The sequence below is a fragment of the Anas acuta genome, chromosome 5, assembly GCF_963932015.1.
Source record: "Anas acuta chromosome 5, bAnaAcu1.1, whole genome shotgun sequence".
In the NCBI taxonomy this organism is placed as follows: Eukaryota; Metazoa; Chordata; class Aves; order Anseriformes; family Anatidae; genus Anas; species Anas acuta.
The window spans coordinates 29,919,513-29,935,213 of record NC_088983.1 but is presented as its reverse complement, the minus strand read 5'-3'; the positions used below and the strand labels follow the sequence as shown (position 1 = coordinate 29,935,213).

The 15,701-nt window shown below is 64.5% G+C and overlaps 2 protein-coding genes across 7 annotated transcripts in view; both read right to left on the bottom strand.

The window, feature by feature from the left end:
* Window positions 1-168: 168 nt before the first annotated feature.
* On the bottom strand, window positions 169-7,183 carry GRK2 (G protein-coupled receptor kinase 2). Of its 3 annotated transcripts, none has more exons than XM_068683577.1 (21): window positions 6,842-7,183; window positions 6,656-6,732; window positions 6,254-6,327; window positions 5,871-5,972; window positions 5,688-5,762; window positions 5,208-5,269; window positions 4,860-4,911; window positions 4,498-4,589; window positions 4,142-4,241; window positions 3,965-4,043; window positions 3,700-3,830; window positions 3,244-3,338; window positions 3,059-3,166; window positions 2,909-2,975; window positions 2,445-2,545; window positions 2,283-2,349; window positions 2,111-2,206; window positions 1,855-2,017; window positions 1,619-1,755; window positions 1,312-1,422; window positions 169-1,133 (listed from the first exon to the last, which is right to left on the bottom strand). In XM_068683577.1, exons 1-21 carry the CDS (start codon window positions 6,952-6,954, stop codon window positions 972-974), a joined length of 2,064 nt encoding a protein of 687 aa, XP_068539678.1. In that variant the 5' UTR covers window positions 6,955-7,183; the 3' UTR covers window positions 169-971. The 3 variants fall into 3 exon arrangements, with proteins under 3 accessions (XP_068539678.1, XP_068539677.1, XP_068539679.1); XM_068683576.1 differs by having other exon boundaries at window positions 1,312-1,425; window positions 6,842-7,181; XM_068683578.1 differs by having other exon boundaries at window positions 1,312-1,425; window positions 6,656-6,701; window positions 6,842-7,181.
* Window positions 7,184-7,684: 501 nt separating this feature from the next.
* The window catches only part of KDM2A (lysine demethylase 2A), a 38,611-nt gene continuing 30,594 nt past the window's right edge, over window positions 7,685-15,701 (bottom strand). For all 4 annotated transcript variants that reach the window (XM_068683566.1, XM_068683568.1, XM_068683567.1 and 1 more), the window contains 9 exons: window positions 15,323-15,406; window positions 14,048-14,314; window positions 13,693-13,824; window positions 13,526-13,615; window positions 11,972-12,684; window positions 10,976-11,139; window positions 10,488-10,646; window positions 10,120-10,335; window positions 7,685-9,977 (listed from right to left, as the gene is read on the bottom strand). In XM_068683566.1, the coding sequence (XP_068539667.1) occupies window positions 9,796-9,977; window positions 10,120-10,335; window positions 10,488-10,646; window positions 10,976-11,139; window positions 11,972-12,684; window positions 13,526-13,615; window positions 13,693-13,824; window positions 14,048-14,314; window positions 15,323-15,406 (2,007 nt within the window). In that variant the 3' untranslated portion in view covers window positions 7,685-9,795. The remainder of the gene's footprint in view (window positions 9,978-10,119; window positions 10,336-10,487; window positions 10,647-10,975; window positions 11,140-11,971; window positions 12,685-13,525; window positions 13,616-13,692; window positions 13,825-14,047; window positions 14,315-15,322; window positions 15,407-15,701) is intronic.

Here is a 15,701-nt window from a genome sequence, read left to right as displayed (position 1 = left end):
TCGGACCGGCGCCGGGCGCAGCCCCCGGGCGGGGAGCGGCCCAGGAACGCCGGCAGAGCCGCGGTCACCCGGGGACAGCGCGGAGGCTCCCGCCCCAGGATGCAGGCGGACGGTGTTTTTCCACATCTTTATTATAAAAACTCTTTTTTTTTTTTTCCTCTCTCTCTCTCTTTTTTTTTTTTTTCTCTCCATTCTCACGTCTCCGCTCATTAAAATCTCACTCACACCCAGGCCCTGCCCCGTGGCGCCCCGCCAGCATCATCCCCCCGGAGCGCAGCGGCTGCAGACCAATATTTACAGATGCCACCAGGGCTGGGGGAAACGGGCGGCGACGGCACCCCGGCGCTGGGGACACGGGCAGCAAGGCGACAGCACGCAGAGGGGGACCCTGCTGCCCTCTCCTTGCCCACCCCCTGCCCGGGGGTGCCCCCACCCAGCGCAGGGGGGGACGGAGGGGCAGGGGACCCATAGCACAGTATTTACAGGGGTCCCCTAGGCAAGCACGCACGCACTCACTCTCACGGGCACGTCAAGGACTTGGCACCCACAGGACGGGCACAAAAAGGGTCAGGGCAAAGGCTTGGGGTGAAGGGAAGGGGCAGGTCTTGACCTGTGTGGAGGGGGGGGGTAGCCCCCCGCCCTGTTTGGCACACATGGCGGTGGTGAAGCAGGCACCAGGCTGGGGGCAGAGCAGCAGGCGGGGAGAAGGGCATGGGGCTACCTTCATCTCAGCTGGACAGGTCGCAGAGGACCGGGGGGACGCCGGGGAACGAGCCACGTGGCCAGCACCAGCTCCCTGCTGGCGGCTGAGCCCCCTCCACGCCCGCCCCAGGGGTGCCTGGGCACAGGGCTGGATGTGGCACGGGGCATCCCCGCAGTGCCTGGCCCAGGGATGCCGAGGAGCAGGGGCGCGTGGGAACCCAACCCAATAAATTAGAGGTGGGGTGGGAGGTGGGGAGGAGGGCGCGCGGTCAGAGCCCGTTGGCGGAGCGCTGGATGAACGGCACTTTGCTGAGCTCCACCACGGGCGAGCGGGGCTTGTTCTGCATGCGCGGCACTCGCTGCAGCAGCTGCTGGGCCTGGCGCTGGGCGTCCCGCAGCTCCTTCCGCCACTGCACCAGCTCGGGGTCGCTCTGCGGGGCAGGGCACAGGTCAGAGCGGGGCTCCCGGCGGTGACAGGGCTCAGGGCTTGCCAGCACCAGGCAACGTGTAGCCAGTGCCCAGCCACAGTGCCTAGCCCTCCCCCAGGGGATGGCTAGCGAGGGGCGGGAGGTGGCCAGCACCCAGGGGGCTGGCCCAGGGCACACTCACGTCACACTGCAGCACGAACTGCTTGCCGCCGCGGATGCGGAGCAGGATGCACTTGCGCTCCTTCACCTGCGTCTCCTCCACCGAGTCGATCTCATCCATGGTGAGCAGAGACTGCTGGGGGGACAGGTTCAGCCCAGCCCCCAGTTCCTGCACCCACGCCGAGCCCCCCACGTCCCCATGCGCCCTCTACCCCTCACAGTGCCGTGCCTGTTGGTGCGCATCCCGCTGCCTTGAGCCCCCGCTGATGCCCACCAGCTGCACCCTGCCCGGCTCGCCCTGCTCCCCCCCCTGCCCCTGCCCGCCTTACCGGCGACTCGCCCTCCCCACGCCACTCCAGGCGGTTGGGAAAGAGGTAGAAGTAGCGGCGCTGCCACTGCGTCAAGAAGGGGTTGCCCAGCTTGGACATGTACCCGTGCATGATGCAGTCCTTGCCCATGGCATAGTCTGTCACCGCAGCACCAGGGGAGAGAGTGTCAGCGCTGGGACCGCCTGGGCACAGCCAGAGGCAGCAGGGGGACCCAGAGAAAACCCGGCCCCACTCACCCTCCTCATGGCCCAGCTGCTTGTTCTTGGCTTTCTTGCGAGCCTCCAGCTTGTCCGTGTCAGCGTTGACGGCGTCAAAGACCGTCTCTGTCACCTCCTGCTGCCACCGCTCTGAGATGGTGAGCGGGAAGTTGCGGTACAGCTCCTGGTCGCTCTCTAGCAGCTGGCAGGGAGGCACAGGGTCAGCGCCAGGCGCCCACCCCAGCCCCCTGCCTCCCTGCACATGGGCAGCAGCCCAGCCCCGCTGCCCCAGTACCTTGATACCCTTTGTGTCCTCCTCATCAAAGGAGCCGATGTCGAAGGCGTCAGCTGCGTTCACCTCGCCCCGGGGTGGGATCAGGGGCGGTGGGTACTGCAGGTGGGAGAGGGGGTGTCCAGGGGGTGCCTCCTGCGCCCCCGCACCCCCGCCCCTGTGCCGTGCCCCTCACCTTCTGCAGGAAAACCATCTGCCAGTCCAGACCCTTGAAGAAGGGCTCCTCCTTCACCTCCTGAGCCCTGAGGAGCAAGGGAGGGGTGAGCGCTGCGGATCCCCCGGGGGCTGCGGTGTGGCTGCAGTGGGCCCCTTCTTCCCCGTGCCCACCGGGACTCACCCACGCCCCATGCAGCCCAGCCGCCGGTTGACGTCCCGCTGCAGCAACCCTTCGAGCAGGGAACGCAGCTCAGGGGAGAAGGAGTCGGGCAGCTCGATGGCCTGCGGGCGAGGGCACGGCTGCTCACACCTGCACAAGCGTGTGAGGGCACGCACGCACCGTGGCATGCGTTTGATGACACGAAGAGCCAGGCACGCGTGTGCATGGGGACCTTCGCGCACCTGGGACGTTCTGGCACGCAGAGGCGCACGCACTGCCGTGTGCGTATGGTTACAGGTGCCCGTGCACATACACCCATGTGGAAACACACACAGCACGCGTGTGCACGCACACAGGTGTCATTCTGCACACACACACGCACAGAGGTGGCACCAACACGCGCTCTGAGCGCTGCTCACCCCCCGGGGACCCTCTGTCCCCACCTCCCTCCGTGCTGAGCCCGATGCCCAGCGCCCTGCACTCACCATGGTGAGGGTCATGCGATCAATCTCATGCTTGTCCTTCGTCTTGTGCTGCCTGAAGGGGCTGTGCCTGTGGTCGTGGGGAGTGGGGCTCAGTGGTGCCCCCGTATCACCCCCCCTGCTGCCCCCTGCCCCCCCTGCCCATGCACTCACCCTCGGAGCAGCTTGAAGAGCATGCAGCCTAACGAGAACCAGTCGGCGCTGCTGTCGTAGGCCACTCCTTTCTGCAACACCTCGGGGGCCATGTAGCCGTGGGTGCCCCTGGAGGCACAGAGCAGGGTCAGGGGCAGTGCCAGCAGGCGGGGAGGGGGGTGGGGGGGGGGCGCAGGCACACTCACACGCTGGCGTGGGGCTTCTTCTTGGAGAAGTCGCAGGCCAGGCCCAGGTCTGAGATGCGGACGTGCCCAAACTCGTCCAGGAGGATGTTTGCTGGCTGCCGGGACACAGCGCTGCCCCTGAGCCCGAGCCCTGCCCGCAGGCACGGGTGGCAACCGAGCTGGGCTGCCCACGCGTGTCAGGCTGGGGCACTCCACGGGATACGGGGTGCCCACAGGCCCTAGGCACCTGCAGGACCTGCAAGCACCCGCTGAGGTCCCCAGGGTGCCCACGGGGTTTTTTCAAGGGTGCCCACGGTGCCCGGGGGCTTCCTGCTGGGTTGGGAGTGTCCATGGGACCTGGGGCTGCCCATGGGGTCCAAGGGCTGCTGCAGGGTCAGGGGTCTCTACGGGGCCTGGGGACATCAGAGGGGCCTCCTGCTGCCTGCGGGGTCCATGTGTGCCCATGGGGACGGTCACCTTGAGGTCACGGTACACCACAAAGCGGCTGTGCATGTGCTCCAGGCCCAGGATGATCTCGGCTGCGTAGAACCGCATCTCCGCCTCCGAGAAGACACCGTGCTGCGAGAGGTGATAATGCAGGTCCCCCCCTGCGGCAAGGGGGACCAGTTGTCACTCCAGCACTGCCCTCTGCTCCCCCAGGGACACCCAAACAGGCGGCTTCAAGGCAGGGGCTCAAGGGAGTCCCAGCCCTGGGGACAGGGAGCAGCCACGGGCCTCTCACCGTTCATGAGGTCGAGGATGAAGCTGAGCTTGTCGGGCGTGTGGAAGGCGTACGACATACACACGATGAACGGGCAGTCCTGGCACGAGAGACGGGGTCAGGCAGCGCTGGCAGTGCCCAGGAGCATCCCACCCGTGGCCAGCGTGCCAGCCCGCTCCCACGCCCGAGTGCCCTCACCCCAGTGCTGACAAGGGACAACATGATGCGCTCGTTGAGGGCCAGGGTCTCGCCCTGCTTCATCTTGATGCGCTTCTTGTCCAAGCACTTCATGGCGTACCTGGGGGACAAAGGGTCCCTGCAGGGTCCCCTGCTGCTGCTCGTGGCGCCTCGTCCCCAACGCCGCGTCCCTGTGCCGCCAGCACCCGCAGCCACGTCACCGCACCCAGCTCCCGCCCACGGCCCCCGTGACGTCCCCGTGTCTCCAGGAGAGCCGCAGCCATGGTGACACCGCTGCAACCCCTAACACCTATCACGGCAACGCCACCGCATCCCCCACCCCTGCGGGACCACGGCCACCCCCTGCCCCCCGTTACATTTTGCCCGTGTCCGCCTTCCGGCAGCCGTACACCTCCCCGAAGCCGCCACGGCCGATGATGCGGTGAACGCTGAAGTCATTCATGGTGAGCTGGAGCGGGCAAGAAAGAGGCCAGGGTCACCCCTGAGCACCTGCACGGCGTGTCCCGGGGGGGCTGTCCCTCATGCTGCCTCAGTTTCCCCGGGGAAGGAATGTGAACACCCTCAAGGTGAGTGCAGGAGCACCGCCAGCACCCGCGGGAGCTGCCCAGGGGACGCGAGGGTGCCCCTGCCCTGCGTGGTGCCCCTCCGAGCGCCGTGGCAGCAGCCTCCTCCCCGGCACCCACGTCCCCTCTCCAGCAGCACACGGATCCCTGCTCACATGGATGTTCAGCTCCACGTTCTTCCACTGGCAGAACCGCGTGAACTTGTCGCTGCAACAAAGCACAGAGAGGGCCAGAGTGAGGGACCCCTGCGGAGACCCCCTTGAGACCTGTCGCGGAGCTGCGAGACTCCTGGGAGTCATCTGGAGACAGGTGGGACCCCCGTCGGGGGACACAGACCTCAGGCCAGACCTGGAGGTGACGAGCCCTGAGTCCCTGCCCTGGGGACCAACACCCCTAGAGCTCCTCACTAAGAAGGGGGCCCTGACCCGCCCCAAGGCTGGGAAACCCTCGTCCCCATTGGGCTGGGACACCCTGGTCGCCGAGGGGCTGTGCGCCCGCCTCACCTCTCGATGAATTTCTGGAAGATGCCCCCACGCAGGTTCTGGCAGATCTCCTCAATGTAGGGCTGGGGGACACAGGAGTCAGTGCTGCGGCCCCAGTGCCACGCGTGCCCCTCGGTCCCATCGTTACCTGGGGTATCCTTCCCCGCCCCCTGATTTCTCACATCCCCAGGGTCACCCGTGTCATCCTTGGGGACCCTCCTCACTGCCAGCCCCCGCAGACCCCACTGTTACCCTCAGTCACCTCTACACCCGGTGTCTCCACCACCACCCTCTGAGGTGTCAATTAATTAACCCTTGTTAATTCCAGCCCCAAGTGACCCAACAGAACCCCACGGGAACCCCCCCCGCTCACCACCTCCCACCAGCATCCCTCAGGGTCCTCGCACCTTCTGGGGTTCCCCCAGCCCCCGGTCCCCTGTCACCACCATAAGGATTAACCCGAGGTGGCAGTGCCCCCCCCGCGTCCCCAGCGCTGCCCACCTGGAAGAGGTCTGGGGGCACCTGCTTCTTGCTCAGGCGGCTCTGGACGTGTTCCGTGGCACTCTTGGAGAAGGGCTGTGTGGCGAGACGAGACCGGGTCACCCCAGGAAGACAGGCGGGGGGCACAGGGCCCACGCAGGGCTGCGTAAACGGGGGCGTAATTCCCCACAGCACGGCACTCACGTGGGAGCAGGCCAGCAGCTCCTTCATGATGTAATGGTCAAAGATGTGGCGGCTCCGGGAGGCTCGCTCCTCCTCCGAGTCCAGCTTCTCGTACTTCTTGATCTGGTGAGGGCACAGCTCCCATGGCACAGTGCTCCCCATGGGGCTCGGCCCCACGCAGGGCACACGCAGCCCACGGCAGGGGGTCCCTGGGGTCCAGCACCCTGGGGAACGCAACCCCAGCCCCACCAGGTGCCACGTCCTGCTGGCTGGCACCCGTGGCTACCAGGTCCCGGGGGCCCACGGCACCGTCTCCCTTGGGTGCCCCGGGCACACCGTGTATCGGGGGGGGTCTGCAGGTATTGAGTCATGCTCCTGGCCCCCTCCTGCCCATGGGCTCGCACCTCCTCGTAAAACTCCATCAGGGGCTTGGCCTCCTCTGCCTGGTTGAGGGCAAAATCCCGGAACAGCAGGTACCCTGCGGAGGGGCAGAGCCACGGCGTGAGGGCTTTGTGCCCCACTCCGCGCCCCCCCCCAGAGCACAGAACCAAGGGACGGGGGTTTGGCAGGGTGAGGGGGGTCGGAGGGGGGTTGGCGTGGGCTGAGGGCACGGGGCGGATGCGAGGAAACCACCAGCGCTGCCGGGAGGAAGCCAGAGGCGCTTCCTGCCCCGCTGGGCGCCGGGCTGGGGAAGTGACAGGGAGGGGAAGTACCGGGGGGGGGTTGGGGGGGGGGCCATGGGGACAGGGATAGGGGCGGGGGGGGGGGGGGGAGGACCCGGTACCCCCCCGGTACCCCCCACTCACCGATCCTCTGCGCGAAGATCTTGTCGAAGGTGAGCTCGCCGCGGTCCTGCAGGTATTTCTGCATCACGCTGCGGATGCTGCCGGACAGCGCCGGGCTCAGCGCCGGGCCCGGCACCCCCCGGAGCCCCCCCCCCGGTGCCTCCCCCCCCCCTCCCGGCGGTACCGGGGCGGTTGGGCGGCGCTCACCTGGGCTCTGGCAGCAGGATGCGCTTGCTGGCGCGGGCGGCGGGCGCGGCGCGGCTCTTCTCCATGGCCATCAGGTAGCTCACGTCGGCCAGCACGGCCTCCAGGTCCGCCATCTTGCGCGGGGGCCGCCCGCCGCGGCCGGCACCGGCACGACCCGGAACCGGAACCGGAACCGGAACCGGAACCGAATCGGCCCGGCCCGTCCCGCCCCGGTGCCGGCCCCGACCCCGCCCGGGTCAGCCCGGGCCTGGCGGCGCCTCGGTGGGGCGAAGGGGACGGGGACGGGCTCGGCCCCGCCGCCGCCGCCCCAAGCCGGAGCGGGGCGGGCCCGGTGGCGGTGTCGGGGCCCGGCCCCTTCCGCCCGCCCCACCCCCGGGGCGCCTCGGGCCTGGGGGGGGCGCCTGGGCGCAGCCGGGCCCCGCGGGAGGCGCCCGGGGCAGCCCCGGCCCGGCCGCCAATGGAGAAGCAAGGGGCAGAGCCGAGACGCCGGATTTTGTTTTTTCTTTCTTTTTTTTTTTTTTTTTAACTTTTTATTCCAAAAAATTCCGCCCCCGAGAAACAAAAGCATCGCCCATAGAGGCCGGCGGCTGCCCTCCGCCCCCCCCCCCCCGCCACCGCCGCTCCCCTACCTGCCGAGATCCGCTCCAAAACCAGGAGCAAAGAGCGCTTATAAAGGCAACAGACAACCAAACAAACCAAAAACAAACAAAAAAGAAAGCCAAAACGAACAAAACGGAAAGAAAACGACAAGAAAAATACAAGGCCAGCTGGCTCCCCCCCCCCTGCCCCCAGCCCGGCCCCCCCCAGCCCGAACCGTGCCAACGGAGAGAGCGCGAGACCGGGTTTGCTTTTACCCTTAATGCTTACATTTAATTTTAAAGCACAAACATCAGAGATGGACTCTAAATCGCCAACAAAAAATATATATTTACAATATTTCTCCGGGGGTGGGGGGGAGGGGGGAAGAGGGAGGGGACTGAAACAGAACAAAAACACAACCAAATCCTTAAACAATAGTGACTTTTCTTGCAGGACTTGTCTTTAGGGAGCAGTCTGGGTTGGTTTTAAATCACTAAGTGATTTTATATATATAATTCTCTCTTTTTCTTCCTTGTGGATTCTCGCCCGCCAGGGGGGCCGGGGGTGCCCCGTGGGTGACGGAGGTGAGGGCTGGAGTCCCTGCAGCCGGGGCGCCCCGCGCCGCCCCCAGCTCCTTGTCAGCTCGGCCCCACCTCTCTCCCTTCTCACGGCAAAACTCAAAATAACTCAATCCAAAGGTAAAAAAGAAAAACTTTGATTCTTCCGCTGTCTTTTCACGGGAGCCACCGCCAGGAGAGCCTCGGGGGAGAGGTCCCCGCCGGGTGCCGGCTCCCCCCGTCCTTCCTCTGGCCCGGGCCGCTTTCTGCTCGAAGCCCCCCCCCCCGTCCCCTGGCAGCCACCGCCGTGTCCCCCTCCAGCCGCCGGCCAGGGAGCGGGGCCGGGGCCCGGCCGTGGCTGCTTCTCCTCCCTTATTGCTTCTGCCCCATCCCTACCCCTCGGCGCTCCTCAGGGCTGGGGAGCGGAGGCACACGGGGGCTGCCTTGTGCCGGCCGCGCACACCGCAAGGGGGGAGGCAGCCAGGCACCGGGGAGATGGGGAACGTCCAGGCACAGGCAGGGCAGGGAGGGAAAGAAAATAGTGACCCAAAAGAAGATTCCAACCTTTTTTTTTTTTCTTTTTTCATCTCTTGCTTTTTTTTTTTTTTTGGATTTTTTTTTTGCTTTTTTTTTTTTTCGTGGTGTTTTTTTTTTCTTTTTTTTTTCCTTTTTTTTTTTTTTTTTTAAAGTGCAAAAAGCTCTCTGCTGCCCGAGAGAGAGGTTCTTTGGACCAACCATTCATTGCAAAGGAAAAACGGCAGCTAAAATGGGGTGGGGGAAAGGAGAGGACAATGCAATGGGGCATTTGTGCCAGTTCAGTCCCAGGCTGAAATGCCCTGGGCAGACAGAGCAGCTGTCACCCCTCTGGCTGGTGCGGCCCCAGAGTGCTTCGTGATTCTGGGCCACGCGTAGGGAGCTGGGGAGGAAGAGGAGGCAGCTCCCGTCCCCCCCAGTGTGCTCACTCACCCTCAGCTGCTGCTCTGGGTCCTCCCTGAGCTCTGATGTACCTGTTGTTTCTCCCCTGCTCCCAGCCAGTGCCCGGCCCCAGCGCAGGGCTGCCTCGGGACACGCGGTGCTCCAAAAAAGCTGCCACCGCCCCAGCGTGGAAGCGCTGTCCCCAGCCTCACCCCCTGGGGCAGGGGGAGAACGGCCCGTAGAGCCTCTGCTTCCAGCCCCGTGGCTGGAGAAGCCGCCATCCCCTGGCTGCAGAGCTCCTGCCCTTGACACCAAAAGAGCCACCCAGACGCACAAGAGTGGGGGGAGGAGGAGGGGAACTCGATCGCAGCCCCCGCAGTCAGACGAGGAAAACCGTAATTAGTGGGGCTGAGAGAGCAGGGCGAGCAACGAGCTGGTGGTGGCACAGACAGGGAGGGTTTGTTCCAGCTCCGCTCCCTCTTCCTTGGAGAGACCTTGACCCTCGAGCTTTGTGCTAACAGGGAAGTGACAAGTGTTTCAAGGCAAGGAGATGGCAGGGAGGAGGGGAAAAGCAGGGGGAAGAGGGGGCCCCGTTTCTCTGCACAGAGATCTCTGTGACAACCTCCACCTTAAGAGCGGCCAGCCTCCACGCCGAGGCTCCCTGCCATTTGCCCATTCCTCCTCTGGTACTGGCCAGCCTGGCGGGACATCTTCATCGGTGGAAGTCCCAGGGGGAGAAGGAGGAAGGACGGTGGAGCGAGGCCAGCAGCGGCCCTGCCTGCCAAGTCAGGTGGGAGGCAACAGCAGGACACAGAGGGCAAGGTGGGGATGTGGAGGAGCGGCTCTCCAAGAGGGGTGGGTTGGGCTCTTATCCTTCTCCTCAGTCTGCCTGGGGGAGGGTCTCTAGCTGATTTTTTGGATCAGCTTCTCATCGGACAGGCAGTAGAGGCTGTTGATGGACAGGTCCGAGATGAAGTGCTCACAGGCTTTGCGGGTGATCTGTTTGCAACCTCGCAGGTCAATTAGGGTGACGTTGGAGATGCGGCGCAGGTACAGCAAGGCCTGATCCGTCAGCTTATTGCAGCCTGTGGGGGAGAGGAGAGGAAAGCTGAGCTGCGACGCCTCCGTGAACCCGGCCCTGAGCTCCCACGTCAGGTTGGGGAGGAAGAAGCCACTTTGCGATGCCAAGCCCAGCCAGCCAGGCTGCCCCCAGCCCCGTGTACCCACCTGCCATGTTGAGCTCGGTGAGGGAGTTGCGCGTGGAAGAACCCACGGCCGTGAGGAGGTTGGCCGACTGGTCTGTAAGGTGGTTGCAGTGGCTGAGGTCGAGGCGGGAGAGCAGGGGCATGTGGCGGATGATCAGCCGCAGCGTGGCGTCGGTGATGTCCAGGCCGGCGAGCCGGAAGTCGATCATGTTGCGGAGTTTGCTGCGATTGTCCTGACCTGCAAAGGGAGGGGAGAAGCTGAGCACGGACGTGCAGAGCTCTGCCCTGCTGGGCTGGGACGCTCCGGATCCAGCACTGCCTCCCTGCCCCGTGCCCGAGCGTGTCACCCTTCTCCAGCTTGCTCGCCCCTGCCCCGCGGCAGCAGCTTACTGGGTTTGTCTGTTGGAGGCGTGAGCAAGTCCCGGATCTGAGGGTCCTTGATTCCTACTGCCCACCGAAGATCGAGGGTCCTGAGAAGGGGGCAGCTGGAGGTACTGAGAGCACAGACTGCAGACCAGGAACAGCCCGCCAAGATGAGGTCTTTCAAGCCTGCCGGGAGAGGCAACGAGTCAGCCGGGCTTTGCCCGCTCTGAGGTATCTCAAGCCACCGCCCTTTCTCCAGGCGCAGGAGGAAGCGGCTCCCTCCCTGCCTGGCGTGGGACGTGGAGCCACACTCCATGCAGGAGCAGTTTGAACAGCCACAGGAAACCACATCCCTATCGGCTGCTCCCCAGGCGACACGATCCAGACACCCAGGGGTTCTCCCAGCGGTGGGTGCCAGGGTTGCAGAGCCCACCTCTCAGCGTGGTCCGGCTGTTGGGAAGCCTCAGCGCCAGCTGGTGGCAGGGGCGAGGGACCCCTCCTTGGCCCACACTCACCTGGCAGCCTGTTGACAAGCCACGTGAGCTGTTTTTTGGAGATATTGGTCCAGCTGAGGTCAAGGCTGACTGGCTGTCTTTTGATGATGCCGCTCAGTGCCTGGGGGGTGATGGACTTGCACCTGCTCAAATCTATCTTTGTCCACAATCTCTTGTCACAGCACCTGGGGACGAGCACAAGGTTGGGAGTTGAGCGCCGTGGTGGGAGAGGCCATAAATCCAGGAGGACCCCGGCCCTGGCACAGCCCTGGCTGCAGCACAAAGCCGTTCTTCCCGATTTGTCAGGGTTCCCCAGATGTGTGGGGATGGGCGGCCACCCAGGGATGCCCGGGACAGCCCCAGCAGCATTTTGCTGCCACGTAACAAGACTCCATATGGCAGCTGCCAGCCTGCTTGTTCCCTCCTGGGTGCTCCCCTGCTGGGGCAAATATCTTCAGCCTCCCTGCTCCCAGCAGGCAAAATGCTCAGCCTGGTCCCACCCCATGGCCTTGGCAACGCTCTCTGCTTCACCAGGAGCCACAAGAGAGCTTGGATGTGGCACAAACTATTCCTCTCTCCCAGGAGCCTGAGGACCCAGTGCATTCCCTGCCTCTAGAGCTGCCACACCGGCGGCAGGGGAGGGGACGCCCTCCTCCAGCTGCCAGGGCACACCATGCCCGCTGATCAAAGCAGGACAGCCCCTTCCCACCGAGCCATTCCCACTCTCAGCAGTTAGAAGCCTCCCGGTTCCCCATCCCCATCTGTTCCCAAGCCCTCCATCCACAGCTGTCCCACTGCCAGCATTGTCTTCAGGCCTGCGCCCCCCGAGGCGCTTCCAGGCAGCAAACCCATCTCTGCCTCAGCCTGCACTGTGGGGCCGGGAAGGGCAAGGAGCACGCAGGGCGGTGGGAGAGGAGAGGGCATTAACACCTCGCCAGGACACCGTGCTGCCTGTTAGGATCAGGACACAAGCGGTCCAGGCGGCGCTGCCCCTGCCCGTTGCACCCCCACACTCACCACTTGTACCAGGTCTTGCACACCCGCATGCACTCGCAGAGCTCCCTGCGAGTGAGGTAGCGGAAGACGGACATCCAGACCTCGCGCTGCATCCAGCTCTCCTCGCCCTCCTGCGCCCGGCCCCCTCTGCCGTTGAGGCGGGCCACCCCCCCCTCCTCCGCGTTCTCGTCGTCTTCATCGTCCTCCTCCTCCTCTTCCTCGGCAGCCAGCTCCTCCTCCCCACCGCCCCGGGGGGGCATCCTGGCTGGCGCGTGGCGCATGACCACGCGGGGAGAGTGCTGCAGGTTGGCGGAGGAGGCCGTGATGGCTTGCAGCTTGGGGACAATAGAAGTGCCGTGGACGTCTTTGGTGGGGCGCTGGAGCGTCACGGTGAGGTAGGAGCCGTGCAGCTTGGCCTTCTCCACCTCCGACAGCTCCTTCTTGCCGCTGGGGTTGTTCTCCTTCTCCCGCACCATGGTTCGCTCGGTGGCCTGGAGCCGCAGCAGCTGCCGCCGCTTGAAGCGCTCGTCCCTGCTGGCGCTGTGGTGGTCGCTGGGGCCGGCCCCCGGGGACGAACGCGTCACCATGCCTCGTGGAGACGCCGGGTCGTGGATCAGCTGCAGCATGGGGGTGGGCGAGTTGGGTGGAGGGGTGAGGGGCTCCTCGCAGCTCCGCAGGGGCCGCAGCACCTTGGCTTGCGCCGTGTCATCGTCGCTCTCCTCTACCTTGCGCTTCTGCAGGGAAGCGGGACGGGTGGCAAGTTAACAGGGGTGGGGCCACACTGCACCTGGGGAACACGCCTGCACTCCTCTTCCACTCACACCAGCAACCAACACCTCCACCCCTCGCAGCAGCAGTGTCCTCTGAGGTTGGGGTGGCCTCTGCTCTGTGCCTAACAATCAATCCCCTACCTCCTGCAGCAGAGACTCCCCGGATCACAGCTCAGCACAAGACACTGGGACAAGAGGTGCTCATCGTGCCCACCTGAAGTGCCGGGGGACCCAGGAACCACTCAGATCTGCACCCCCAGCACGCGCATCACCCAGAACGTGAAGGTGCTGCAGCCTCCCCCAGCCTGGCTTGCCTTGGCTGCACCACTTCCATGTGCAGTGGTGGACACAGTTCTACGGGGGACGTGGTAGCCGTAGGCTGGCTTCCTGGGCAGCGCTGGCAGGTGCCAGCGGGACTGCTGCCACTGCAGGCAGCCCACTCGCCGTCTGGCTGAAGGACCCAGCCAACCTCGCTGCTTCTGTGGGAACCTGGCCTTGGTGCGCTGATGAGCTCTCTAGGACCCGCAGACAGAGCAGGGGCTGTCAGCTTGCCCCACTGCAGGCCCCAGAAATGTGCTGCAGCAGTGTACCCACCCCTGCAGGTCGCTACTGAATGGCCTTGCTGGTATCCCCTGGTTGGGGCTGGTGCCTGCCAGCCTCCAGCCCACCCCACAAGCCTGTCTGTGCACCTCTGGGCCACTGCTCTGCTCCCGAGGGCCCGAGTCCTGCCTACCCACAGCAGGATGCAGTGAGATGGATGATGCACGGCCTGACCTCCCCTACCCCAGCACTGCTCGCCTCCTACCTGGCCCTTCTCCGCGTCGTCACCCTGGTAGCATTTGGGACATTCCCAGCAGTTGGGGAGCTCGTCGTTGAGCAGTCCTTCTCCATCCATCTGCAAAGCAGAGCGCAGTCAGCAGCGCCCTTCCCCGCAGCCCAGCCCCGCTCAGCCCTGGTGCACGTGCTACTCACCTGCAAGCAGCCAGGGTGAACAATCTCATTGCAGATGCAGCACTCCATGAGCTTCTTCTCGAAGTCCTGCGAGTCCTCATTCTGATCCACCTCCCCACAAAGTGCACACGTGACCGAGTGAGGCAGCCTGGGCTACAAAGGAAAGCAGGGGTGATACCAGGGCAAGGAAGGATAGCCTTCCCCCCCTCCTCCTCCTCTTCCTTCTCCTCCCTTCCCTCACCACCCAAACAATAAGGAAGGGGCCAACTTCTCCCCAGGAATCAAACTTGGCCACCACCCTCTCCCTGACCAGCCCCGCAGAGCTGCTGCCAGGCTGCAGCAGACTCTGGAGAAAAGGATGAGGCTACAGACTCACCGCTAAGCACTGCCGGAGGACGCAGGACTGCTTCATGCGACCAGGCCCGCCGAACTTCTTCATGTCCCTGCAGTAGTGGCACATGCCACACTCGCCTTGCATGCAGGCCTTGCATTTCCGGCACCGCACGCGCCTCCGCCGGGCACCCGACACGATGGGAGAGACGGTGGGCCTGACGGGGGTCGGGCGGGGCGTTGGCTTCATGGTGTGAGGCTTGGTGATGGGGATGGTGGGCAGGCGGACCCTCAGCCGTGCCTGCAGCTTTAGCTGGTAACAGAAAAGAGAGAAGCATGAGGAGGGCAGATGGGGGCACTCTGTTCGGATCAGCAAGCTTCTGATTTTGCCCTCTGTGACCTCCAGTCACACGCAGGGAGCAACCCTGCTCCCTCGCTTCCCCATGGACAGAAAGCTCGTCCTGTCTCTGCAGCCAGGTTCCTCTGCCAACCTCACGGGGATGGGGCTCAGCTCTGCAAGTGGTGCTCCCGTCACCCCTGTTGCCAGCCCAAGGTGTGCTGAGAGCAACCAGTGCCTGTCCAGGGCACGGGTGGGAAGGCGCAGCTCCTCAGCAGACATCTGCCCTGCTGCGTCCCAGCAGCAAACTCACTGCTGGCTGCAGCATCCTCCTGGGAATGGCCGTGACATCGCGTACACCCAAAAGGCCAGCGCAAGGACAGAGCTGTGGGTATGCCAAGCATTTGAGTGCTGCACCCAAAGCATGGAAATATCTCCAGAAGAGCTGTCTGCGATGCACTGCAGCACGGGCAGTGTGCTGATGGGGGCACAAGCCCTGGCACACACCCACCTAGCAGTGAGGGGCCAGCCTGCCCGCCGAGCAGGCAGGGGAGCTGCTGATCTCACACCCACACCTCACCCTTCACTTCTCAGGCAACACAACAGCGATGCTGTCCCCTGAAATGCTATCCAGGCCCCTCTCAGCAAACCGAGAGCTTCAGTGCAAGGTCCCTCCAGCAACCACCCCCCAAAAACACCAAACTCCAGCCCCTCTGAGCACAGCTACAGAATGCAGAGCAGCCGGGGCTGCCCCCGGCACCAGCGCAGCTGGAGACCTCTGCAGCTGCAAGCACACGGCTCTGCCCACAGGGCTGCAGAGGCAGCTGAACCCTGCACCCTGCTGTGCTCCCCCACTGCCCACAGGCTCCCAAGGGAGGCGCAGAGGTTGCACCACTGTGCCCCAGCTGCACAGCAGGTAACCGGCCAAACTGCACGTGGTACCCTCCAGCAACAGCCACCCCTGTCCCTCCCTGCAGCTCTTACCTTATCTCTCTTGGGCCACTGGACGATGGGGACGCCTGTAAGTGCCAGTTTGGGGTCGCTGTTTGCGTATTCTTCTAGCAGCAGCTGATGGGGAGAGGGAGGGTGGGAGGGGGAAAGAAAAAGAGACAAAAAGGACAGGTGTGAGCAGAGCAAAACAATGCTCCTGTTAGCCAGGCAGGCTCTGACCGGATGCCAAGGCCAGCGTGCTTCAAACACGGCACGGAAGGAACCCTCTTCCACCCACAGCCGTGAGCAGCGAGCCCTCCCCACATTACAGACAAGCTCTGTCGAGTCGACGTGCACGAATGCTTTCATCAACTGCATTTCAGCCCCGAGGCCCCGCGCTGCGTGGTGGCTGGGAGAGAGCGCCGAGCTCTTG

Coding starts and splice junctions, on each gene's coding strand:
- GRK2 (XM_068683576.1), bottom strand. CDS start 6,954: ATGGCGGACCTGGAGGCCGTGCTGGCCGACGTGAGCTACCTGATGGCC. Junction 2,350..2,444: donor CTGGGCTGCATGGGGCGTGG/GTGAGTCCCGGT, acceptor CTTGCTCCTCAG/GGCTCAGGAGGTGAAGGAGG. Junction 1,426..1,618: donor GTGGGGAGGGCGAGTCGCCG/GTAAGGCGGGCA, acceptor CTGTCCCCCCAG/CAGTCTCTGCTCACCATGGA.